The sequence below is a fragment of the Dermacentor variabilis genome, chromosome 3, assembly GCF_050947875.1.
Source record: "Dermacentor variabilis isolate Ectoservices chromosome 3, ASM5094787v1, whole genome shotgun sequence".
NCBI lineage: Eukaryota > Metazoa > Arthropoda > Arachnida > Ixodida > Ixodidae > Dermacentor > Dermacentor variabilis.
In genome coordinates, this window is record NC_134570.1 from 77701503 (window position 1) to 77728137 (window position 26635).

A 26635-nucleotide genomic window follows, 5' to 3' on the forward strand; every position below is an offset into this window, starting at 1 on the left:
TACATCCGTTGCGTTTGACAACGCTTCAGCAAAATCAGGCTTATGGACGCAAGATGGCGTTTTGACAATTGGTGGCACTTGGTGGCGTTAATTTGCTTCAGAGGAATATGCGCGTTCATGCAAACGTTGCAAAACATTGCATGGTGTCAATGCGATAAATTAATGCGATATACTTCTGCCATATCCATGCAATCCATGCAAACTCGGCTGGTGTTCGAGTAGCGCCTGCACGAACAACGCGCGATGGTCTAGTCGTCGCAATGCGACAGAGTGTGTCTTTGCGACTGAAATCGACAGCGGCACAATAAATGTTCGATATTCTCTTTGCTGCCGCAGACTCTCGCACGCAGCACTACACAATTAATGTAGTGTAAACCTTAGCAGAGGCCACGCCCAATCACAACCTGCAAAGAAGTGATGCCTCCAGTCGATGACGCCCGAGTGGGGGTCGGAGCTTCAGCGAAGGGCTTAGTTCGTGAGCTTAGTGCACCTAATAGTTAATAATATTGGTGCACAAGCACTCTGATAACGTGAGTGTGTGTGCCAGGTGGTGAAGCTGCCTTGGAGCGTCTGCCTCGCAAACAGGAATGGGAACGTTGCGGTCTTCTTGGTTTGACTTTCAGGCAGCTCTGTATGTGCGATTATTTCCCTTGATCCCGCTATAGCCGCAATATTGAGGGAGTGCGATAATGCCCATGACGAAATGGGTTCCTCATAAGCCAAAATGTGGCATTTTCTAACGACAAGCCAAAGCCGTCAAGGTCCCATGAGAAATTCAATGCAAGTTTGAAGTGCGCTAGGCACGTTAAAGAAGCCCAGGTGGTCCAAATTATTCCTGAGTCCCCCACTACATTGTGCCTCGTAATCAGATAGTCGTTTTCGCACGTAAAAGCGCAACATTTTTTTAACTATGCTAGGGGAGAGGGGGTGAGATAAACCTTTAATATAGAACCAGCACTTTAATATGGCCGGGCCTAAGCCTCCCATGAGGGGACGTCGAGGGCTTGCCTCGCCGCCGCCTCACGGGCGTGCTGGGTCGGGTCGCCCTGGTTTGGTCATCCAGGACGCAGCTCCGCACTGTGCTGGACACGCCCATTGCATATGCGAAAGCGTAGCCGGCTGAGTGCCACAGCACCGGTAGTTGGGTGTAGTGTAAACGTCTGGGAATATAAGGCACAGGAGGGCGGTTGAAGGGTACGTGCTTGTTTGTAGCCTGCGCCCGGCGGAACTTGGGGTGAGGTGGGGGGAAGGTTCGGCGACTGAAGCAAAAGGCCTTAACGAGGTCGTTATAAGTGGTTATAAGTGGCTAGGCGACACGAATTTTACAGTGAAGCCGTTAGTGTGACCCGGAGCGCTGAAAACCTTATATGGCTGTTGTCACCGTTTTCTAACAAAATATAGTAACTGGATCGCTCATCAATCGCGCACATATTGTGAGGGAAATGGGAAATCGTAGGGCGACATGAGGCAAATTTTCAAGGGTGTGGGTTAACTACGTGCCAAATGAAAATTGATGAACTCTCGTTTTCGGCCTGTTGATGGGCGTTATATAGGAAACACTTACAAAGTTTCTCTGCTGCTCTGGAAAGAACAAAAATGACAGCTATGTCGTATTAAAAGAAGAAGGGAGCCATGCTGTGGATGGCGCGTACCGAGAGTTTGGTATGTGTACGGCAATTACGTACTTTTAAAACAAATACCTAATACCCGTTCTATCGCAATTTCTATGCTTCATATGAGGCATGTAGTTGGTTTGAGCCCTTTCCTCAGTTAACTACACAAAGCAAAGTGTTTATGTTTCCTTTAAGTACAAAGCATGTTATGGGTGGTGCGCGATAAATGTTTCATTATTTTGTGTTAATTACAGCGTTTGCAAAAACTTACTTGTTCAAGCGTTCTAAAATGGAATACTGCCGTTTTCTGCAATGTTTCTCAGAATCCTTAAAAGACTGTACATGACACCAGCTACACATTCAGTGAATTGGGCAGCACGTTAGCTGCAATGTGCTGCGAAACCTTTAGGTTATGATCTAATTAAACTCGTTGCCAAATAATTACTGAACTCTTACTTTCTCTCGATTTCCAGGCGTTTACGAAGTTCTTTGATTCCACGTTGTCATTAGTGTATACTGAATAAGGCATTTCATTTATATTTGGCGAAAATAAGCGCCACGTTATGGATAGTGAGCAGGCAATGATCGAAGTGTGCGTTTTAATTGAGGTAATTTTAATAAATTAGGTATGCATACGCTCCGGAGCGTTAGAAGTGTGTTTTAGGAATGGCGCAGAATTTAACCCGCTGCCCTGAAGGAACCATGAATGTCACAAAGATCAAATGTAGTCACAATGACGGGTACAAGTGGGAGAACATATTGGCCAGTGTTCTCTAGAAGTATATTGTGCGTCTTTGTAAAAATATGGCTTAACAAGCGCTCGAAAACTTGCCATGACTATGACTTTGAACAATCTTCTACCGTAAAATTTCACAACTATAACGGCTAACAAGACGACAAAGCTCCGTCGCCATGTTCAACCGTTTCCAATTCAAACAACCGTGACCACCGAATCCTGAGTGGTCTATATGGATGCAGCTGTTAAACCAAGAAGAGGACAAATAGGCTCTTCGGGCGGACGGCCTTGCCGCTCGACTGGGGAGGCTTCCTTCCTCTTCTCTCTTTTTTCTCCCTCGCCCTTCCCCTGTGCAATGTTGCTGGGGTGTACTCACAGCAAGAGACAACTATGACACTGCACTTTTTTGATCAGCTTCGCTTCTTTAGAAGTCACATGCTACTACTACAAATAACTTTCTTAGGTCCGACACATTCTGAGATCCGAGCTATCCACTGCTATGCAACGAATTTTCAGATGCCTTATTATTTGCGATACAGGAAATACACGATGTCATGGAAACGCTCATCAACTTTCCTAATGTCAACGAAGCCCATGTACATACCGAGAGCGTCAGGGCAGTTAGAGAGCTCAAACAAGAAAAAAAGAACACTGCCGTATTTGAGACCCGACTCACAAACTTCAGCGGTCGTCATGTTTCATTACTGGCCATTATTGTCATGGGTCATTACTGTCCATCATTACTGCCATGTAACATTACTGTCTATTGGGCCAAGGTTCAGTCATTACCACAACAATAACCTTGCAGACCGGAATGCTGACTGTTTCTCAACACCTGTAATCCTCCTACTTCCCTCTGACCCCCGCTCTAATCTTATTGCCCGAAAATGTAGCTACCGAAAGGGTACGTGTGCCCTCCGCCTATATGCTCCCTTCTCCACAATCTTTATTGGGTGTAGTAGTAGTAGTAGTAGTAGTAGTAGTAGTAGTAGTAGTAGTAGTAGTAGTAGTAGTAGTAGTAGTAGTAATAGTAGTAGTAGTAGTAGTAGTAGCAGTAGTAGCAAATTCATTGGGTGGAAGAAGTGCTTCTTTGGAGACTTCAAGCCGGGGCGGTCCTTACACCAGCCAACATTTGTACTTGAATTGTACTGCTCCTGCGCCTACAGCGGATGCCCGCCACCTAATTTGGACGTACCCAAAGTAGTAGACGTTCCCAGACACTGTCTGCTGAGGTGTACTTCAAGGTGTGAAGTTGAGAAACGACCAAGCTGGAGACGACAAAGTATGGCTCATGGAAAACACATTGTATAAGCCACTTTGGCCGTATGTGCATGAAACAGGTCTACGCACTTATATTTAAATTCATGACGTTATATCGCGTGGCAAGCTAAGCGAATAAAAATAAATATTCTCGAAAGCGCTTCATGCGGGCTCGGTCGTAAATGATGTTCTACATTTTATTTATTTATTTAGCACATACTGTCAATCCCACTTGAGGACTGTTACAGGAGTGGACTCACATACTAGAGGTATATAATTCAGTTCAAACAGGTACATTCTCCAGTGAAGAACAAACACTCAGTGAGGCATAGAATGAAAACAAATTGCAAACACCTGTTTTGGCGTGCACATCAGAAAAAATCAATGTAATTTTCTCTTTAAAAATATGTGTAAAACGAATACATATTAAAGAAGCTTTGCTATTGGTTTAACATCAAGAAATAAAAGAATGAAATGGCCGTGAAGACGAATTAAAAGAGGGTAGGAAGTTTACCTTGTAGACGGCACCGACTCCCCTGCGAATTGAACAAAGCTTTACATCACTACATGCCTCGCCTATACACAACATCATATTGCGAAAATTGCCATAGCACACTAGACCTATATCACTTGCTCTGGCCGTGTGGTCGGACCTACGCAAACAAGAATCAAGACTCCGCCAGGCTACAAGAATTATTACGCAGCACGGACCTGGCGGAGCAGCTCTGGGCCGTCCAGCGAGCCCACGGTACGGCCAGGGAGTTACAACTCCCGGTCCCAACGTGGGAGTAGCCTGCTCTATGGGACCTTGCGCCCCGTAGCTCGCAGGACCTGTCATTAAAATTATTCCATCCATCCAGCGTATCGTGAGATGTGCAGTGCGTTCCAATCGCGCACAGCTCGGGTGAAAAAAAGAATAACGAAGTACCTTGTTATCAAGTTCCATATATGTATATATATATATATACAAATTATTCCGGAGACAGATCGTGGTTTGCGCATGCAGAGCCACATTTTAATTAAACTTCTTTTTCGTTACTAGAATCGGTATAGCAGAGCAACCAGTTTTGTTTTCTTTCTTTAACAGAAACAAACTGTATAGTGGGTGGCTCGATATTAATGACTGTCATTAATCCACAGCTTGAAAATCCTGCATGTACTACAAAACTGTTTCACTGTTTAACGAATGGAATTCATAAAGCTTGAAAAGGTACGCTGGTTATAGATCGTGCAACACTCAGCCTACTGTGTACTTTTCGCCAATGAAAAGGGCAAAGAAGTGAACTTGCCTGCGTTCGTCGGGTCGGAGCGCTCTCTCCAAAGTAACCGATATCTCAGGCCGGCTCAGGAATGTGTAAGTATTTGCGCAAACGCCATTTATTTTATCTAGCGAAATAGTGGATAACGACAGACGATTATGAAGTACTCTTATAGAGCTGCAGTGCCTCGTCTTAACACTGAATGGTGCTTACCATTCGGAAGCTACAACCAAGATATCACATGGCCAGACGGACGTTGACCAGTCTTATAAACAAACAAAGATACCGTGATCCAGCACGGTGTCATTACCTTTGTGAAGTCGCACTCGCGTGCGAATCTGGAAACAGGTGTCCATTCGGAATGCAACGCCTTTGAGCACTTATTGTGGACTATCTACACTGATTTGTTGGCAAGAATAAACGATATAAGGACCATGCCTGTTTCAGCCCGCCTCTCTTTAAAGGCAGCCGGCCATCGGAACTAATAAATATTTTTTTTTCTATATCCACTGGTTAGATTTCGTTTATTCCACCAATACTGCAGCCAGCGTATCCGCTTCCTGAGCAATATGTGCGCAGCGAGAAATTGCATGTTTGTGTAGACCTGTTTCACGCGACTTCATTTTCCATGTACGCTAATTTAGTCGCTTCGCTTCTCGATTTCTTGCTAGTGTCACTTTTCAATGCGAAAGCATTATATTCTCCATTGAACTAAACTCCATCGGCGTCGTCGGCGTGACTGAAAGTTGCTAACAAAACGGGCTGACGGCGAAATAAGTAAATATACGAAAGAAAATACTCGAATTGACGTCAAATTTCTCATGAAGGTTCCTGTAAACAAAGTAAATTAATGGCTCTGAAAAAAAAATGGTAAATTTTGGTCTGGGTAGGAAATGTACCCGCACTGCGGGGGGGGGGAGGGCGACGTGAGCACGGTTCCCCGACGTCACAGCGGCACTGGTTCTGGCTGACTCACGATATGCCTAGTGTGTGGGTCATTTCACTCATCACGCCGCAACCACCTGATTCACGAAATTTATGGCCTAGCAAACGTGTCATTGGCCATGACACGAGTGCACGTGTCATTGACACGCTTCATTTTCATGCACGTGTCAGTGGGGAGGAGGTAGCGCAGCGTCATCAGCGTGTACATGAGCGCATTCATGGCGTTCCCGAGTCCCACAAACGGTATAATGCTTTCGCATTCCCGCACATAAGCAGTCTTAAGTGCCTTTGCAGATTTTTTTTTTTTTACATAGAAGCAGCTGCTGTCTTGTGGTAAACACCGCGTGGCTTCACTCAATGCAGATATGTGCAGACGTAGCCAGCCTATATATTGTTACAGAAGGATGAGAGAAGAGAGGAAGTAGAAGATCCGAGACGCTGGCTGCTGCGCGTTGTTGTTGGTCAGCCATCTTATCTATTCTGACTCATCCTGTATATATATTGTAAAAATAGTTTTTATATCAGTCAATCTTTATTTTCATTCTGTCAATGATACAGAAAGAAGGACTGTGACAAAAAGTTATTTTTCAGTACAGCTTGACTAGGCCACAGCGCCATGGAAAAATTTCGGAGCGGTGACAGCACTACCGTAAAATAAATCAAGAATTGAAACTTAACAGACAGCGTAGTACTATAGGGCACACACTAAGTAAAGGAAATGCTAAGGTAATACAGAAGGCAATTTTTACAGTCGTCAAAAATTAAATACAGAATAGTTTCTTAGAAAAATGAATATCTGAACTGCGATCAAATTACAGATGTCTAGAATAAGTACACTGAATGTACAGGAAAAAACAATATAGAAATCAATTTGTTACAAATAGTTACATACAACCACATGACACAATTCGGTACGGTTATGGATATGATAAACGAGACAAAGTTTGTAGTATAACCAGTGTTAAGTAGTAGAAATATCAGAGCTATACATCACTGTGTATAACTTGCGGATATCCTGATATGAACAAACAAATAAGTCAAAATTGTTAAGGTCATAGTGATTGAGGAGGGACGGAAGAGTGTACGAGAAGCGCTCTTTTCCGGAGTTTAATCGTACTGTGTCTACTTCCCACTTTTCTCCATGACGCGTGGGATAATTTAAATGCCTAATTCTTAAATTGGCCAGAACACGCAAATTCGTTATGTTCTTACAAGTTTCTAATTTGAATCTTCTGCTTAACGTGTAATTGTATGTCTGGTGTCTTTTAACTATTCCTGAAGTGCAGAATAAAACATTAGTAGATGCTGCAAAAGGTGCGTTGAAAATATGCCTAATGCATTTTTTCTGAACCAAGTATATTTGATTTAGATTTGTGACCGTCGTTGGTACCCCATACTAGTTGGCAATAATTTAAGCGAGAGCTAAAGAACGAATGATAGAGTGGAAGCTTGATTCCTTTAGGAAGTAAGTATCGAAGCCGACCAATTACACCTGTCACCTGAGCTAATTTTTGCAGAACGTGTCTCACGTGGTAATCCCAACTCATATTGGCGGAAAAAAATATGCCCGACATTTAAAATGGTCAACTATTTCAATAGTGTGAGTACTCAGTACTATGTCTTCATGAGGGGGAATAATTTTATTTTTTGGTCGGAATATAACAGCTTTTGTTTCACTTTCGTTAATAGGCATAGCATTTGCCGCTGACCATCTCCCTAGCGTGTTCATTGTGTGATTACAAGTTCTGATAAGCTCATGAATATCATGCCCTGAAAAAAGTATGCTGGTATCATCAACATATATTATGTATTTCGCCTCGCAATTAATATTTACAATATCACTAAGATAAATATTAAATAATAGTAGGCCTAGAATACTGCCCTGTGGTACTCCACACAGCAAAGGTTTCACTCCGGAAATAGAGTCGCTTATCTGAACGACCTGCTGTCTGTTCGATAAATAAGAGTCAATAAGCGTTAGGGCTTGTCCACGAATACCATAGCAATGCAATTTCTTCAACACTATTTTATGGTTTACTAAATCAAAGGCCTTTGAAAAATCAATAAAGATACCGAGAACGAGCGCCTTATATTCAAATTGTTTAAGAATATACTCTTTTTGCTCCAGGAGTGCCAGTTCAACTGATTTATTTTTCCGAAAACCAAATTGATTAGGTGTAAATAAATTATATTTATCAATGAAACTTGAACTCGCATCATCCCCGCAACATATTGGTGAGAGGTGCGGGGTACCACCGCTGGAAACGGAGCTCCGCAGGGGACGTCGCATCACCGTCCGCACCGTGAATGACGGTGAGCACGCGGGATCAACGTCGCTGCCGCCTCCAACGTCACCATCGCCAGCTACGTCATTGTCACCTTCGGTTGTCGTTGTGCAACCCAAGGATCCTGGGGCTTTCTGCGGGACCGATGGCGCCGACGTTGAAGAGTGGGCGGCCATGTACGAACGCGTGAGTGGAATCAACAGATGGCACCCTCCACTTATGCTAGCTAACCTGTTGTTCTACGTGTGAGGCACGGAAAAGGTGTGGTACGAAAACCACAAAGAGGAGCTAACCAGCTGGGACCAATGCAAAGAAAAAATTCACAGAGTTGTTTCGCAAACCAGCCGGCCGTAAAATTGCCGCAAAGCAGGGACTGGCCTCGCGTGCCCAATTCCCTACGGAGTCCCATATCTCCTACATCCAGGACGTGCTGGAACTTTGTTGTAAAGCCGATCACGGCATGACAGAAGCTGAGAAGGTCGCGCACGTGCTTAAGGGCATTGCTGAAGACGCGTTTAATCTGCTCATGTGCAAGAGTTGTTCTACAGCTGAAGCTATCATTAAAGAGTGCCGACAATTCAAGCAGGCCAAAATCCGGCGCGTCTTGCAACCATTCGCCCGTCTTTCCAATACTGCCACGACGTCGACGTGTGAAGGTCAACCCGCACAGCAGCATGCGTCACCATCAGAGGACGTCTTGCGAATCGTTAGACGTGAACTGGATGAGATGGCGCCCGCAGCTTTCTGTTCGCGTAGCTCTGATGCTAACACATTTTCAGTTCCCCTCGTACAAGCCATCATTCGCCAGCAACTCGAAAACATTGGTTTATAGTCTGTGTTTGCTGTCGCCAATCCCAGAGCTAACGAACGCCCTTCTACTATTTTCGCTCCACCCCGACGCTTCTCTCCACGTTATCGCAACCCGACTAAGTGGAGTGCTACCGACGACCAACCGATATGTTTCACCTGTCGCCGCATTGGTCATGTCGCCCGATTCTGTCGCAACTCGTGGTCCTCAACACCTCGCACACCGACCAACCTCAGCCGTTTTGATGGAAATACCCGCAATGTTTCACCCACCGCCGAGCCTAACAGCGCCGCCAACTCTGCTCGGAACACAGGGAGTTCCAATCAGTCGGCCGAAGTGAACGGACGTGTCGTCGGCGCGCTCCGCAAGCACCGAGACTACGTGACCTTTACCGACCGCCCTTGACCGCCCTTGCCCGGGCCGCTATCGCCGGGAGTCATATGGGAAGCGGCTTTCTCGCCGTTTCCCACCGACCGCCTTTTCTTCCCGGGATTTTTCGCCGCTCCCCGCGCCTCTACAGCTCTGAAGCAGTTCCAACTCGGCTGCCCCTGCTGGGGCCATAGCTGCCTTGGCTTGTTTTCTACACCATGCACCAAGAGCGCCAAGCGACCAGCTTTTCCGAGGCCCATGCATAATCGAAACGGGCGTGCAACGGGCCTTTCGGTACCAAAGAATGGTACCGAGTGCGTAATAGCTTACACCAGCCGCCTGCTGGCCTGATGAGAGAAATTACTTCATCACCGAGCGGGAGTGCTTGGCTTTAGTTTGGGCTGTCGCCATGTTCCGGCCATATTTGTACGGCCGCATGTTTTCGGTCGTCACAGACCACCACGCACTCTGCTGGCTGTCTTCCTTACGGTACCCGACTGGATGGCTTAGACGCTGTGTTTTGCGGCTCCAGTACTTTTCATTTAGTGTCCATTACAAGATTGTACGCCTCCACAAGAACGCTGACTGCCTCTCGCGTCACCCCGTGGATCCTCCCGATCCTGTTGCGCATGATTCGGTGACCTCCGTGATGGCTTTGACTGACATGACCGTCATGCGCGCCGAACAACAACATCACGCATCCTTACAGTCCATTATCGGCGGAGAGCAATGTGGCTGCACCGACGGCACGTGCCGCATGTTCGTGCTGCGTGACGGCATCCTCTACCGCCGCAATATCAACCCTGGCTGCCCTGAGTTGCTGCTTGTCCTTCGTCGTCATCTGCGACCCGTCGTTCTCGCACAATTTCAGGATGCACCAACGGCGGGACACCTGGGAGTTTTGGGTAAATACGACCGCGTACGACACCGGTTCTTCTGGCCGGGTCTCTACCGCTCTGGCGTCGTTATGTCGCAACTTACGAATTGTGTCAGCGTCGGAAGAAACCTCCCCTGGCACCTGTCGAACGACTCCATCCCATCGAAGTTCCCTTCCGACCGTTATTTTGCGTAGGCCTTAAGCTGCTTGGCCCTTTTCCGACAACGACATAAGCGAACAAGTGGATCATCGTCGCTACTGATTACGCGACACGCTACGCGATAATAAAGGCGTTGCGGACGAGTTGCGCAACTGGCCTCGCCGATTTTCTCCTTCACGACGTCATTCTCCACCACGGTGCACCTCCACAGTTACACACTGTGGCCGCTCGTCCTTGTCTCGAGTTGTGGATGACCCCCTCCGCTCTTGTGCCCCTGACCACAAGTTGTCGACCGCCTACTACCCACAAACGAACGGACTTACTGAAGGTTTCAACCGAACAATCACAGAGATGCTGTCGATGTACGTCTCCAACGATCACCGCGACTGAGATGCCACGCTGGCTTGCGTGACGTTCATGCATAACTCGTCTCGACATGACACCGCAGCATATTCACCCTTTTATCTTTTGTATAGCCGCGACCCCACACTACCGTTTGACACCATCCTCCATTCTGTGCCACGAGTTGCAACTGAGTACGCTCGTGAAGTCATCGATCGCGCTCGCATGGCACGTCGAGTCGCCTGTTTGGATCCCACCGATGGCATCGGTTGTTGGGAACTCGGCGCTGACGCCCGTGGTTGTACCTGGGTCGCAAGCCCCAAGGGTAGCGTTGGCCTGGCGGCCTGGGGTACAACTGGAAGCATCCGAAGGTCCCGGCAAAGCATGAGTCGACTGGTAACAACAAAACAACTTGTTTATTTTAACATCGCAAAGAGTTGGCGGTCAGGTTGACCGAAGTAGAGAGACGGGAGAGCACTTTACTCAACAGAAGAAAAACGGAGCCCTCCTTTTGGCGTCCGGGGGCAGCTGTTTTTATACTCTCGCAGTTGAGGGCAAGACGGAACCCCTCAATAGACGAGCACGTGATTGTACAATGGGCTAAGGTGACGCACACTGCCGCCGGTCGGGCACAAAGACTGGAAGGAGAGGGTGACCCCTGCTGTCGCACCGCCTGGTTCAGGCACAATGACTGGAAGGAGAGGGTGACCCCTGCTGTCGCACCGCCTGGTTCGGGCACAATGGCACATACACTCACACACGCACATGAAGACACGTGGCATCGGAACATGCCTGGAAACGCCTGGAAACGCCTGGCGGGGAGCATTGCGGCGACGCCGAACGGGCCAAAATGTCTGCCGCCCCGCCGCAGTCGCGCCGGCAAAACCGCGTGTCGCAGGCGAAACGCAACAGACCGCCCCGCCGGGGGAAGGAGATCCCGATGGACAGGGGACTGCATCCGCTGTCCGGAGGGATGTCGCTCGATGATGCTCATAACCGAAGTCGGGCGTCCCTCGACGTTTCTTGAGCGCAGCGCACAGAGAAGGCCTCGTTCTCTCGTTCAGGTTCGCACGGGACACTGCAAAGTGACTTCGGGAGAGTTCACATTTTTGTTCTCGTTCCGGGCAAGCGTTAGAACTACGCTGAAACTCAACCGCTCAGTCAGCAAGCACGGCACAACCCTCACTAAGCCCTGCCAGGCTCTTTCCCCTTTTTATACCACTGCCTAGTTCCTTACAGTAGTCTAGCATCACTCAGAACGCGTCCACAAATTGGAAAATTGCACTAGAAAGCATATCATCACTTTGAAACACTAAACAAAAGCAATATGTTAAAAAAAATCCTGCCTCAGGAAGAAAAACATCAGTAACAAACAATTTTGAGGCTGATTCCTACGTTAGGGGCTTCGACTTAAGCCATCGGCGTTACCGTTGAGACTCCCCTTTTTGTAACGCACCTCAAAGGAATATTGTTGTAAAGCGAGGCTCCAGCGCAGGAGGCGGCCATTTTTGGGAGAGATGGTCTGCAGCCATTGGAGAGGGCAGTGATCCGTCTCAATGATAAACCTCGAGCCGGCTAGATAGCATGACAATTTCTGAACGGCCCACACGAGACATGCACACTCTTTCTCGGTGGCGCTATACGCCTGCTCACGACTGGTCAGCTTACGACTAGCATACAGGACGGGGTGTTCTACTTCTCCCTTTTCCCGTTGGCACAGTACAACGCCCATGCCTCGCTCACTAGCATCGCACTGAACAATGAACCCTTTTGTATAGTCTGGCGATCGTAGCACAGGCTGGTTTGTTAGGGCACTCTTTAGGGCGCTAAAAGCTCTTTCCTTTGTCTCGTCCCAGACGACTGTTTGAGGCTCTGTCTTTCTTAGAGCATCCGTCAGGGGAGCCGCGATATCAGAGTACCTGGGGATGTACCTCTGATAGTAGCCGGCGACACCTAAGAACGACCGAATATCGGTCTTCGTGCGCGGTTGCGGAAAGTCTCGCACAGCGGCCACTTTTATTTCAGAGGGGCGGCGACGACCCTGACCAATCACGTGACCGAGGTAGACAACCTCGGCCTGTGCTAACTGGCACTTAGGAGCCTTTACTGTCAAGCCCGCTTCGAGCAGGCGGGTTAGCACTGCCCGCAAGTGTGCCATATGCTCAGACCAGGATGCGGAGAATATCGCTACGTCGTCTAGATACGGTAAAGCGAATTCTTGCTGTCCCCGCAACACTTTATCCATGAGGCTTGAAAAACAGTATGGCGCGTTCTTCAAACCAAAACTCAACACTTTAGGACGGAATGTTCCCATTGGTGAAATTAACGCCGCATACCTACTAGCCTCTTCTGTAAGTGGAACCTGCCAATAACCCCTGACAAGATCTAGGGTGGAAATAAACTGAGCGCTACTAACTTTCTCAAGGCGCTCCTCGATGTTAGGGATCGGATAAATTTGATCCTTAGTGATGGAATTAAGCCTGCGGTAGTCGACGCAAGGACGAGGTTCCTTGCCCGGTACCTCAACTAAAATCAAAGGGGAGGTATAATCACTCTCACCTGCCTCAATAACACCGAGCTGTAGCATTTTCTTTACCTCAGCCTCCATAATATCGCTCTGGCGGGGTGACACCCGATACGCCTTGGATCGTACTGGCTCTGGGGAGGTAAGTTCTATATCATGAGTAAGTACAGAAGTCCTACCAGGCCTCTCAGAGAACAGACCTTGAAACTCTTGTAATAGCCGGTGTAGTTCGGTTTTCTGCTCGGGCGACAGCGGTGCTTTACTGATAAGGTCACTAATGACTTGACCGGTGTCTTCCCTGTTCGTCACTGAGCCTAGTCCCGGAAGCTCGACCGGAAGCTCTTCAGGAACGTTTACCATCATGCACACCACTGCTTCCCTTTGTCTATAAGGTTTGAGCAGATTACAGTGGTAAACTTGCTGTGCTTTCCGCTTTCCTGGCAGACTTACCACGTAGTTAACGTCCGACAGTTTCTGAACAATTCGTGCTGGGCCCTCCCACTGCACGTCTAGTTTGTTGTTTAGCGATGTGCGCAATATCATGACCTCATCGCCCACCTCAAAACGACGGGCCCTGGCTGTCCGATCATAATAAACCTTGGCCCTCTGCTGGGCCTTTGCCATTGCTTCACCTGACAACTCCTGTGCCCTTCTTAAGCGTTCGAGGAGCTTAAGTACGTACTCCACCACGACTGGGTCGTCGCCCCTACCTTCCCACGATTCTCGAAGCATGCGAAGCGGAGATCGAAGCGAGCGACCGTACACCAGTTCAGCTGGCGAAAACCCCGTAGCTGCATGCGGCGCGGTTCTTAACGCAAACATCACCCCAGGCAGACACAGCTCCCAGTCAGTTTGATGTTCAAAACACAAGGCTCTCAACACGCGCTTCATGACGGAGTGGAGCTTCTCAACGGAATTCGACTGTGGGTGGTACACTGAGCTGTGTAGCAGCTTTACCCCACACCTTTCGAGAAAAGTTGTCGTAAAAGCGCTAGTAAACACTGTGCCCTGATCTGATTGGATTTCCGCAGGAAAACCAACTCGCGCAAATATGGACAGTAGTGCATTGACTATCTCAACTGAGCTGAGTTCTTTAAGCGGCACTGCTTCAGGGAACTTTGTCGCTGGGCAGATCACAGTCAAAATGTGTCTGTACCCCGTGGCTGTTACCGGCAGAGGTCCCACTGTATCAATAACGAGCCGTCTAAAAGGCTCCGTAATGATAGGTACCAATTTCAACGGCGCCCTCGATTTGTCCCCTGGTTTGCCCACCCGCTGACAGGTGTCACATGACCTCACGAAGTGGTCTGCGTCCCGAAAACACCTTGGCCAACAGTACTCTTGCAAGAGACGGTCCTTAGTTTTCTTAACTCCTAGGTGTCCGGACCACGAACCCCCGTGTGTCAAGCGCAACAGATCCTGACGATAGCATTGAGGCACGATCAGCTGATCGAACTCCACTCCTCTGCGGTCTAGATACTTCCGGTACAGGACTCCACCTCTTTCCACAAAACGCGCATTTTTCCTGGCGATACCTTCCTTGACATTGCAGCGTATGTTTTCTAGGCTACCATCCTTCTTTTGCTCGGCTATCAAAGCCGACCGGCTGACTTTTAGCAACCTATCAAGTCCGTCTGACGTAGGCGCGATGAGCAAATCAGTAGATAGCTCTTCTAACTTTCCCGCATCGGGATTTTCCTCTCCAGTATCTGGCGCCTTTAACGTTACAGACTCAAGTTTATTCAGTTCGGGCGTGCTCTGAATATCAGCTTGCTGCGCCTCTGACCCTTTTTCGTTGTTTTATAACGTCGGCCCCGCAACTACCGCCTTTGCAGCGAGCTCCCGAACCTTCGATCTGGTTAAGGCCTGAACACTAGCTTCACCAAACAAAAGCCCCTTCTCGCGCAGGAGGTGATCGGACCTGTTTGAAAATAGGTACGGGTACTGGGGGGGCAGCATAGATGACACTGCCGCCTCCGTCTCAAGCGCTCCGAAAGGTCCTTCAATAAGCACTTTTGCTACCGGCAGACACACGCTATGAGCTTCCACGGCTTGCTTGATCCATGCGCACTCGCCCGTGAACATATGGGGTTCTACATAAGACGGGTGAACTACATCCATCGTAGCTGCGGAATCGCGAAGCACTCGGCACTCTTTCCCGTTCACGAGGAGGTCTCGCATGTAAGGCTCGAGAAGCTTCATGTTCTCGTCAGTGCTGCCTATTGAAAAAAACACAACTTTTGGTGTTGTTTCCGGACACTGCGCCGAAAAGTGACCCGGCTTCTGGCACGTATAACAAACGCCCGCTCGCCTCATCTCGAACCGCTTTCTGCGTTTGGCTGCCGCCGTCTCTTTACGTTTGGTCGGACTGCTTTCACTCGCATCCGCACTACGCGTGTCCCCCTTTAATCTCATGGGTGTGAACTTCGGCCTCTCAAACTTCGAGCCAAATTCACCCTTTTGACCGTCCTTAGCTCCGCGAGCCCGACGCGTCACAAACTCCTCGGCTAGCTCAGCGGCTTTAGCCACCGTACAAACGTCTGGCCTATCCAAGACCCAGTATCGCACGTTCTCCGGTAACCGACTATAAAACTGTTCTAGCCCGAAGCACTGCAGAACTTTATCGTGGTCACCAAACGCTTTCTCTTCTTTGAGCCACTCCTGCATGTTCGACATAAGCCTATACGCAAACTCTTTATATGACTCACTTCTGCCTTTCTCATTTTCCCGAAACTTCCGACGGAACGCCTCCGCAGACAGCCGGTACTTTTTTAGAAGACTCGATTTCACTGTGTCGAAATCCTCTGCCTCCTCTCTATCCAAGCGAGCGACTACGTCGGCCGCCTCGCCGGGTAACAAAGTGAGCAAGCGCTGTGGCCACGTTTCCCGAGAGAACCCCTGCTTCTCGCACGTTCGCTCAAAGTTAACCAGGAACAAACCAATGTCCTCTCCAAGCTTAAACGGCCGCATCAGGTCAGTCATTTTGAACAATACGCGTTCTCCTGCACCGTGTGCCTGACTTCCATTACGAGCGCGTTCCATCTCTATTTCGAGACGCTTCATTTCCAAAGCGTGTTGACGGTCACGCTCTTCTTTTTTCTCTTGTTGCTCTCGCTCTTTCTGTTCTTTACTTTCGCGCTCTTCTTTTTCTTTTTGCTCTTTAAGTTCGCGCTCCTGTCTTTTTGCAGTCTCCCTCTCTTCAATGGTCTCAAGGCATTCCGACAGCTCGTCATCCTCAGCTTCTAACTCAAGAATAGCCTTTAGCAGTTCAGGTTTTCTTAGTTTGTCTGAGACATCCAGACCCAACTCTCTTGCAAGCTCCAACAATTTCGGTTTGCGCAACGACTTCAAATCCATGGCAGCTCTGAATGCTGCTTTCTCTACTGCTTACTATTGTCTTGCCGCAAACTAACCCGGCAGCAACGACAACCACAATTACCAGCTCTGTTTCTGACACTAACAAAAGCCTGGCAAAGCTCAGAAGAAGAAAGTCCCGCACTCACCAAACCTCGCAGGCAGGAATTCCGCGCAGTCGTTCCGCTGCAGGCAACCAGACGTCACACAGGGCTCGTTGCACTGCTCCCGGATCGTCGTTGAGCTGCTCAGCATACAGTCAACTGCATCTCTTCGCTGCTGGCCTCCGTTGTCGCGATCTCACCGCTGGCAGACGGTTGTTTGAAGTCGGAGGCGATCTCACCGCTGCCAACCAGATGTTTGGAGTCGGAGGCGATCTCACCGCTGCCAACCAGTTGTTTGGATCCCACCGATGGCATCGGTTGTTGGGAACTCGGCGCTGACGCCCGTGGTTGTACCTGGGTCGCAAGCCCCAAGGGTAGCGTTGGCCTGGCGGCCTGGGGTACAACTGGAAGCATCCGAAGGTCCCGGCAAAGCATGAGTCGACTGGTAACAACAAAACAACTTGTTTATTTTAACATCGCAAAGAGTTGGCGGTCAGGTTGACCGAAGTAGAGAGACGGGAGAGCACTTTACTCAACAGAAGAAATCGGAGCCCTCCTTTTTGGCGTCCGGGGGCAGCTGTTTTTATACTCTCGCAGTTGAGGGCAAGAAGGAACCCCTCAATAGACGAGCACGTGATTGTACAATGGGCTAAGGTGACGCACACTGCCGCCGGTCGGGCACAAAGACTGGAAGGAGAGGGTGACCCCTGCTGTCGCACCGCCTGGTTCAGGCACAATGACTGGAAGGAGAGGGTGACCCCTGCTGTCGCACCGCCTGGTTCGGGCACAATGACACATACACTCACACACGCACATGAAGACACGTGGCATCGGAACATGCCTGGAAACGCCTGGAAACGCCTGGCGGGGAGCGTTGCGGCGACGCCGAACGGGCCAAAATGTCTGCCGCCCCGCCGCAGTCGCGCCGGCAAAACCGCGTGTCGCAGGCGAAACGCAACACGCCCAATCTCATTTATTAGCCTCACAGCATATACAGAAAGAGCGTCACGACCGCTGCCATCGCGATGTTAAGTGCACACCAGGTGCTTGGGTGCTCCTCTGGTCATGATATCGTCGGGTTGGTCTCTCCCAGAAGCTTCTCTCTCGCTACACAGGGCCTTATGAAGTCCTACGCCGAGTTAACGACGTCAGTTACGAGATTTCGCCGCTCCACTTTGATGCAACCTCAAGTCAGACGCCTGGCGACGCCGTGCACGTTTCGCGCCTGAAGCTATACATCGCTCGCAATTCTTCGCCTGTCATGCGCCGAGACGGCGCTTCGTCACCCGGGGGTCCTGTTACGGAAGGATGAGAGAAGAGAGAGGAAGAAGATCGGAGACGCTGGCTGCTGCGTGTTGTTGGTGGTCAGCCATCTTAACTATTCTGACTCATCCTGTATGTATGTTCTAAATATAGTTTTTATATACTTGCAACATCCTCGTAACATATGACTCAGTACAAGGACATGAGCTGTCAATTGGCGGCGTTCTCGGTGGCAACTGTATTCCAGAGCACTCTTTTAGAATTATTAGGTGCCTAAATTGGCGTTACACCGATAATCACGACTTTTTATCTCCTCTGCAGGACATTTATAATGGTACAAAAGATTTGATTGTTGTCTTAAGTCACCTTTGAAGACACCATTGGCATGCAAGTCTTCCCTGATGGTCTAGCTCATTTCAGATACACCACAGCTTCAAAATAAGCGCTGGGGTTGTCTTAGCGCTCTATCACGCCAGTGCTGTAATTTTATCAATGTTTGCCTTTTCACACAGCTGAAGACGAGGACTTCGATGGAGACAGCGAAACTGTAAATGAGAGTAAGCATGGTTTTGGCTCACCAGATTTGGCTACGAAGAACAGTGATGAGAAGAATGCGTACAGCCACCCGGAATAGGGGCCGAATCCAAGCAACTTCGTTGTATCTCTGCAATTCATTCTCACTTTCATTAAAAGAAGTATCATGTCCGTCCATTCGCTTGTACTTGAAATATGCTAACCGAGTTTTACACACGATCAGAACGGGCGCATATAACTTTCGCGTCGTAGGTGCGCGGCTAACGGCACAGACGGGTCAATAAAGAAACATGGAACACCTGCGCTTTCTTTCTTTCGCGTCGTGCCGTCTGCGCTGTTTGCCGTAGTCTTGTCCACAAATGACTCAGTCCACTTCCGTGTACCCGTGACGGAAGGGTAACAATTAGATTTCGCCATTCCCGCCATTGGAAATACATAAATGCCGCTGACCAAAATGATCCTTGCAGTCAGCATTTCGCCCCGTTGCTGTTAACAACACCTCTCGTTCTCGCTGATGTTTCTACTCTCTTCTCCATTATCTGCTTAACTGCTTAATTCGTTGTTGATGACGATAACATACGGGTTTCTTTCGCCCAAAGGCCAGGGAGGGCCAAAGGGCGCCTTAATTCGTTATTCATGACTGCATGCTTTCGACTTCGTCAATAGAGCCCTGACCGTTGCGTAAATATACGAATATTTCTTTTTTTTGCAGCAACATCTACCACTTCTGAGGCGTCTGTGTTGGAAGGCACGGATAAAAGTAGTGCGTCCTGTTTCATATGTTATTTTCCCTCAAGCACTAGCGATTTAATGTGCCGCATAACGTTATACCTTAAGATATTATTTGTATTCTTTTGTAGTGAATGCGTAAGTATATCTTCCTCTCTAGACCAGAATAAATATATATATATCGATCAGATGAAACGTCTTTCACGCGTTCGCGCATACCTTTTGATTTTGTAACAAAGCTGTTGCTTAGAAATTTATATATATATATATATATATATATATATATATATATATATATATATATATATATATATATATATATATATATATATATATATATATAGTCGCCCACGGTCAGTTTATTGTGTGCTTCCGGTGTAGAGTTAATAACAACAATGCGAACAAAAGAAGATTCACTGGATATTTCTTCTCTGTAATCACGGAAGAAATTGCTGTCACAGATGCAGTTGGTAAGTACATGTGGCTAAATTACGCTAATTCTTACGCTAAATGGCCCATAAAGCGAAAAAGAACCGGCGGCGCCTGTAGCAGGGAAACGGCATTTGAATTCCCATTGGCTGCGGCGCCAATTCACGAGCGCGCCTCTCCGGAACAGAGCGGGCGAAAGGGCACTACCACGGCAGCAGGCGAAGGCCTGCGATAGCACTAGCGCGCCAGGTGTTCCGTGAGGGGAGAGGGCACCATCGCGAGGCCTCTTCACCTTCGCCCTCGTTCTCGCAAGCTTGCGCGCTGTCCGTATTTCTCTCTCAATCACACTGGGCTTATTTAGGCGCTCTATCCAGGCTTAGCTGGTGCCCGCTCCTGCCGGCCGTGGTGGCCGCTGCTGTTCGCTTGGTCTCTCGCCGCACGGAACGTCGGCAGCAGGCCGCGTTGGCACCGCAGGCTGCTGCTGCTGCGGCAGCTATTTGCTGGCTCGGGCAGCACGTGCCGCTATCGTACATTATTCGCAGCGCAAAGCTCGAAGGACCGCTCACGAACGTTCAACAGGACATTAATGCTTTCTGCATTCACAACTCATAAGAAGTGCTTAGGTGCCCACGGATGTTTATTTATTCAACGGTGGACGCAAAACAAATATATGTGTTTCTTTGGTTTTTTTTTATTTCGGTTTCTCGAAGGTGGACGACACGGACCAAGCTGGCTGTCAACGGAGTCGTGGCTGTCCTTGGCATAATCGGCTTTCTCTTGGTGATGGGCGCGCGTGAGTATAATTGCACGGTACAGACTTGTTCACAGGGCGAAGAAGTCGTTAGAGCTATCCTGCGGCCTGTTAAATGTGTAATAATCGGGTCACCTTGATGACTTCTTTCGCCTCCATGTGTTGCGAGGTTTCGACTTCTACGCTTTCAGCAACCGTCCACGCTTTAGCCAACTTCTATGCGGAAACCACCTTCACTGCCAAACAGTAAGAGCCACATAGCTTATAAAAGATTCAGTGTAGGATATGCAGATAACGCCAAGTTTACATTATACAAATCACTTTAGCTATATAAATTTGTGAAATCGCTCACTCTGATTATTGAAATTTTATCATGTCCAGTGATTAGGACATAGAACCTTCGGCAATTCGTTGAACTTCAAAGCGATGCGCCGGTGGAACTCAATTCGCAACATTTTCAAAATATTACATTTCAAACGATTGGCCGAGTTTCAGGAACTTTCATAAAAGGAACGTCGAGAAGGTACCTCCTTTTAATGCATATGCACTTACGCTACTTATTCGCAAACAGTGCGGCGTTACGGCAATCTTTTAGTCAGCGCCGAACCATTTCAATAACGCAGCGCGAAGGGCCGACTAAGTGTCATCAATGCGTATCTTATTAAAAAAAAGTACCCTCTAGACGTTCCTTTCGAAAACTTGTTGAAACTAGGTCAATCTCTTGAAAAATAATTAACAGTACTGCTTGTTGAGTTACGCTAGTGTGTTGTGGTGACGGTTGAACAGAATGCCGAAGCGGCAACGTCCACAATTCTTGGGTGCTGGTACTATTCAGATTCATTTCATATGTCAATGCTCCATACCTAGGGCAAGTACAACGCATTATTCTGATGTATGTGTGATGTATGTATGTAATCTGATGTATGTATTAGGAAAGTAAGGCACTAAGAAATACTCGTATCTACGGTATTACGACAACGACAATAAAAAAAGGGGGGGGGGGGAATCACCGACCGATCCCTTTCCTATACCTTTAAGAGAGAAGACTGACACAGAGTGCATGTTTGTATCGTTCAGCAAAATATAATGCAACACTGCGATCACCTTCGCGACGTCAATGCGGTAATCTGCAACAGCCAAACTGTGAATAATTCAGGATATCGAACAGCTGTGAGATCGGCAGCCTTCAGTTCTTAGCGCTATAGCAAGTCAAAGGCGCACTTGCGAAGGACAGAGGGACAGTGAAGCCAGATATTGTGTTTGCGCACTTCTGAAAGCGAGATTGTGAATTCCGCGTTCTAGGCTTGGCGTGGTTTCAGCAGCTGGCGCGGCAATTATGCTCCGCCTATGGTGGCTGCTTCAAGCTAAATTGGCTTTAACTGTGTACTCATCGTTCCGCCCGCAAAAAAGTTACGGAAAAAATCTACTATAATTTAAATTCGGCTTAATTAAATGACAGTATGTAAACAATCATTCTTTACTACTTTGGGGAACTTCTGTTTCGATGCTGTTCAATATGGGAAAATAGACCACCTGTGTTATTAAGTTGTTAGCCACCTTGTCTAGAGCTTTCGTAAGAAGGTGACATAATTGTGTGCCCGGCTGTGGATACCCTACACATCGCATAGTCGACGTGTGAATTATTGGAATTCATGTCCTATCTTTATCTCTCTCGTTCACTTTTCCATCGCCTCTCTGAGTGTTGGATCTATCTATCTATCTATCTATCTATCTATCTATCTATCTATCTATCTATCTATCTATCTATCTATCTATCTATCTATCTATCTATCTATCTATCTATCTATCTAAATCACTCATCATGAACTGCGCCACTATCTTGAGCGGTCGTGCCGCCTGGCCGAGGTAAGGTACACACGACTTTGACCGACGCCAAGGATGCATGGGTTCCTGATCCTAACCACTCTCTATGTTGCTCTAAGTGACCAAAACCCTGTGATCAATCAAATTAGAAACAGCCTGCTCAGCGATGTCTCTGTCGGGAGCAATACAACTTAAAAAAAAAGAGAAAAAAGACGAGAAAAACAAACAAACAAATTTTCACATGTCTAGTGACAAAAATTTCCTGTTACATCGTAGCAGGGAAGTCTCGGCAAAAAGATAACTTTTGATTCTGAAAAAGAAACAAAAGAAACAAGAACATGCCATAACAAAGTCTTTCTCGTTTGTTTTTCAAAATGCATCGGGCATTTGAATTTGTCACCACTTCGAAGGCTATGCACTCAGTGCGGTCCCGTTACAGTAAAACACGTTGAAGGATTTGCATTCACCATACAGATCCCTTGAAAAAGCTAACATTAGCAAGAGAATAGCATTGTGAAGTTCCGTTTTTTTCGAATGGATGAAGAAGATATCCATCGCTGTTCGAAATTTTGACTATTCGCGCACTTCGAGTTTTGGCTTTCCAGTACGCGCGCTCTAAAGCGACACCTAGTGTACCCTTGAGAGGGAGCGTTGGGAACGTACCGGACTGCTCGCGACATCTATGGGTTATAGGACGCACTGTCAAAGTGCCATGAATGCTGCCAATGGCAGCAGGTGGCGGGGTTGCAGTTAAGGTGCACGTGTTTGCAATTTGAATATTGCAGTGCGAATTCCCAAATTTCAATCCTAATTGTCTGGTACTCAATGTTCATTTTGTACTCGATTCGAGAACTAGCTATTAGAAAATTTGAAATATTTGCTAGTATTTCTTAAACCCGTATAATCGAACGAGGCTGTCACTGAGAGATCCAGGTAGAACAACCTGCACAAGTGGCGGCAGTTTAAAATATACTTCTTTTAAATCGCTTTGCCGCAATACGCAATGTCAAACTGCAAACGCCGGGGACTTGAAAAGCATAAAGTGTGTGTGGGGGGGGGGAGGGGAGGGGGTAGCGATTTAGCTTTGCATATTACTTGCAGTCGCGCACCATAATATGCCTCGGTATTACTGTGCCCGTGTATTTGCTGTCCCAGTTTATTTTATATAAGTTTTTATTCCTCAGCTATCACCTTGCTTGCATCATTATTCGTACAGGACGTGTGACGACGCAGTAATATACAGCCTTGCTTTTGAGATCGAAACGTGTTTTCGTAGAACACCCCTACCTTATAGAGGACTACAACTACGTACGTCTCCATACGCAGATGTGCTTCTTCCAAGACCACAGCGAATAGCATCAAATTTACTCGCTTCTAAGCCAATCTCATAATCGACCGTTTCCAAAATCAAGACTGGGGCTAACAGACGGAAAAGCAAATTGTGGTATAAAAGTTATAAACAGGGATAAGGTGCCTCAGAAACGCTGACGAACGTTTCGATAGGAGGACCTACCTTCGTCAAAGGCTGCCTTGTCGTCCTCGGCAGGTTAGCTTTAACGGGTTAGCAGAGTGACGTTACACACGATCATTGTCACTGGTGGCTGGCTGTTAAGGGAGAGACTGAAAAGAAAATGAGCGCTGTCACTTGGCGTCTCCAAGCGTTGTGTCTAAGTCGAAGGGACAAAAGCGAGAGAACGAGAAGGTGTCAAAGAAGAAAAAAAAAGAAAAGAAAGCAAGAGAAAAAAAACAAGAGGAAAAGAAAGACATGTTGGTTATGGGGGAGCAAGAGGTTACGGAACCTTTAGAGGTGTCGCTGGCGGAGTGCGTTTGTGGTTTTAGAAGAAGAAGCCGGTCTGGGCACGAGTAACAAAAAGACGTGAGTTGAAAGGATGACTCGAGTAGCGTGGCAGCAATACGTCGGGTAATTTTGAAAGTGTTAAGATGCCGACATGGAGTCGGGGGGAAGGGACGGGGTAGTTAGAAGGCAGCGGCTTGGTCTTTGAAGGAACGTTAACCGCAGTAGTTCGGTATATAGGCATCGTCACGGTGGTATATTACTACGCTTCGTCCAGCGGTAACGTACTTGTTCTTATTCTAACAGCAGCTCCTGATCTCGTGCGTTCACTTGTTTCTTTACCAGGACTGAGCGACTACTGTGTTATGAACTTTTCAATTAAAGCAATCGTTGAACGTCCCACCATTGAACCAAAATACATGAGAGATTGTAAAAAGGCCGAATTTTGAGGAATTAACAGTGAGCTAGCAGCCTTCTCGCAAGGCTGCATGGCCAGCTTTTACGAGCGCACTGTCGAGGAAAATTGGTCTATGTTCAAAAATAAAAGTTCACTGTCTAACACGCAAATATGTACCTCTCCGTGTCATCCATCGCAAGCGAAGATCACCTTGGTTAATGTGTCCTTAAATGGCCTTTATAATAAAGGAAACGCTTTTCCGGAAAACAAAGCTCAGGAATGGTCGCGGTGACCGCACCGCATATCGACAGATTGACCGCAAATATAAAGATGCAATCGAGTACGCCATGGTCGCTTCCTTCGGCACTACTCTGCCTGCTTTGTTAAAAGACGACCCCCAGAAGTTCTGGGGTGTTGTTAAAGGCGCACGCGCAAACGTATTGTCAATAACTAATGAAAGTGGTGTTACCGTTTCTCGTTCGTTATGCTGTTACGTATTCAACGATATATCTTCAAAAGCATCTTTAGATTAGTGTGTTGAGTGTTTGCCACAATTTTTGACGCGAACTTTCCAACAGTGGTTCCTGTAGTGATTGATTACGACGGTGTCGTCGGCTTTGTTAACAATTTAAGGTTTCGTCATCATGCGGCCTCGATGGTGTAAACGCAAAATTTTTGAAAGTACGGTTGATTACTCGTCCACATTTTTGTACGCACTTTTTACTCAGACTGAAAATTCTAGTTTGTTGCCTTGGGATTGGGCAAAGTGTTGCCGCTGTTTAAATCTGGTGACATTCATTTTGTGCCAAATTACGGACCAATATCATTGACAAGTGTCCCTTGTAAGATCTTTGAACATGTCATTTATTCTTACCTGGTTAACTTTCTTGAAGCTAATTCTTTTTTCACATCTCGTCAGTATGGTATCAGGATGACATTCTCCTGAGAGACTGAATTAATTTCATTTATTAATGAACTCTTAGTAGCTCTAGACTTGGGATTCTAGATTGATTCTCTATTCTTAGATTTCTCTAATGCTTTTGACCTTGTCTGCCATGAACTACTTTATTTTAAGCTCAGTAAACTAAATCTTGACCCTAGCATTCTTGCGTGGAAAAAAAAATTTGTTAAACCTACAGAAATTTCTAACTGCTAATGGCTACGATTCTTCTCCTTGTCCAGTCCAATAAGGAGTGTCCCAGTGTTGTATCCTTGGGCCCCTTCTTATTCTAATCTGCATAAACGATTTACTGGATTTACTCTTCTGGTCGGCTATTTGCTGAACACTGTGTTTTATATCGGCCCACATTAAATCAAACAAGTCTTGGCAGCCACACATTAACTATGTTGTCAATAATGCTAACCGGATGCTTGAGTACGGCGGCAGTATACGGCGTGGGTATACCTACGCCGTTACTTTTCAGCGGCCCTTTCTTCTCTTAAACTCGTTCTCTATAAAACTTTAGTTCGTTTTAAACTAGACTATGCGTCAGCTGTGTGGGATCCATTTACTGAAGTCTTGTTAGTCACCTTGAAGCAGTAAAAAATGGTAGTGCATGCTTCTTTTTTCCAACTACTCCCGTCTATCCAGTGTTTCATCTATGAAAACAGCATTACGGCTTTCGTCCCTTTCCTTACGCAGGAAATTAGCACGTCTCTCCTTATTTCATAAGATCTACTATACCATAACCTTCGCCTTAAGCAAGAATTACTTTCCCATCCTTCATTCACATCATCTCGTATCGGCCATCGTCATAAAGTGTTTCTTCGTTGTTGTCACACTAACCAACACTTTAATTCTGTCGTTCCTCAAACTCGTAATGATTGCAACCACTTGTACATGCACACATCTATTGCATTTATTACAGACCCAAGTGAGTTTAAAATACGCTTGAATATGTTTCCTGTTATCTGTATTGTGTATTTTTATATTTATTGTTACCACTCCCTTCTGTAAAACCCTATGGGCCCTGAAGTTGTTCAACTAAACAATTAAATAAATACAGAAATGGCGCGACTCTGTGTGATAGAGACGCCGAAAGAGTTGTCCTGGCATCTGGGGCTTTCGAATGCTCGGTGAGGGTTCTTAAAAGAAAAAAAAGGAAAAGGAAGAAAAAAGCCGGGAAGAACAGATACGAGGGTTACAGGAGAAAAAGCGGGAAGGGCCAGAGGTACATGGGAAAAGGGCTCGCATAGTTGATATATGCGTAAATGTGCGGAAGAAAATAAATTGAGCTGTAAGGGAGGAGGCATGGAAAAATTGGAAATGGAGGAATG

General features: G+C 47.1%; 1 protein-coding gene across 3 annotated transcripts in view; it reads left to right on the forward strand.

The window, feature by feature from the left end:
• The first annotated feature begins 4849 nt into the window (after window positions 1-4849).
• The window catches only part of LOC142575917 (uncharacterized), a 35999-nt gene continuing 14213 nt past the window's right edge, over window positions 4850-26635 (forward strand). The window contains exons 1-4 of one of the 3 annotated variants that reach the window (XM_075685718.1): window positions 4850-4963; window positions 18412-18456; window positions 19146-19196; window positions 20302-20384. In XM_075685718.1, coding sequence (XP_075541833.1) covers window positions 18451-18456; window positions 19146-19196; window positions 20302-20384 — 140 coding nt within the window. In that variant the 5' untranslated portion in view covers window positions 4850-4963; window positions 18412-18450. Of the gene's footprint in view, window positions 4964-17723; window positions 18457-19145; window positions 19197-20301; window positions 20385-24110; window positions 24241-26635 lie in introns of those variants that run through there. The other 2 variants (XM_075685717.1, XR_012826734.1) reach the window with 2 other exon arrangements.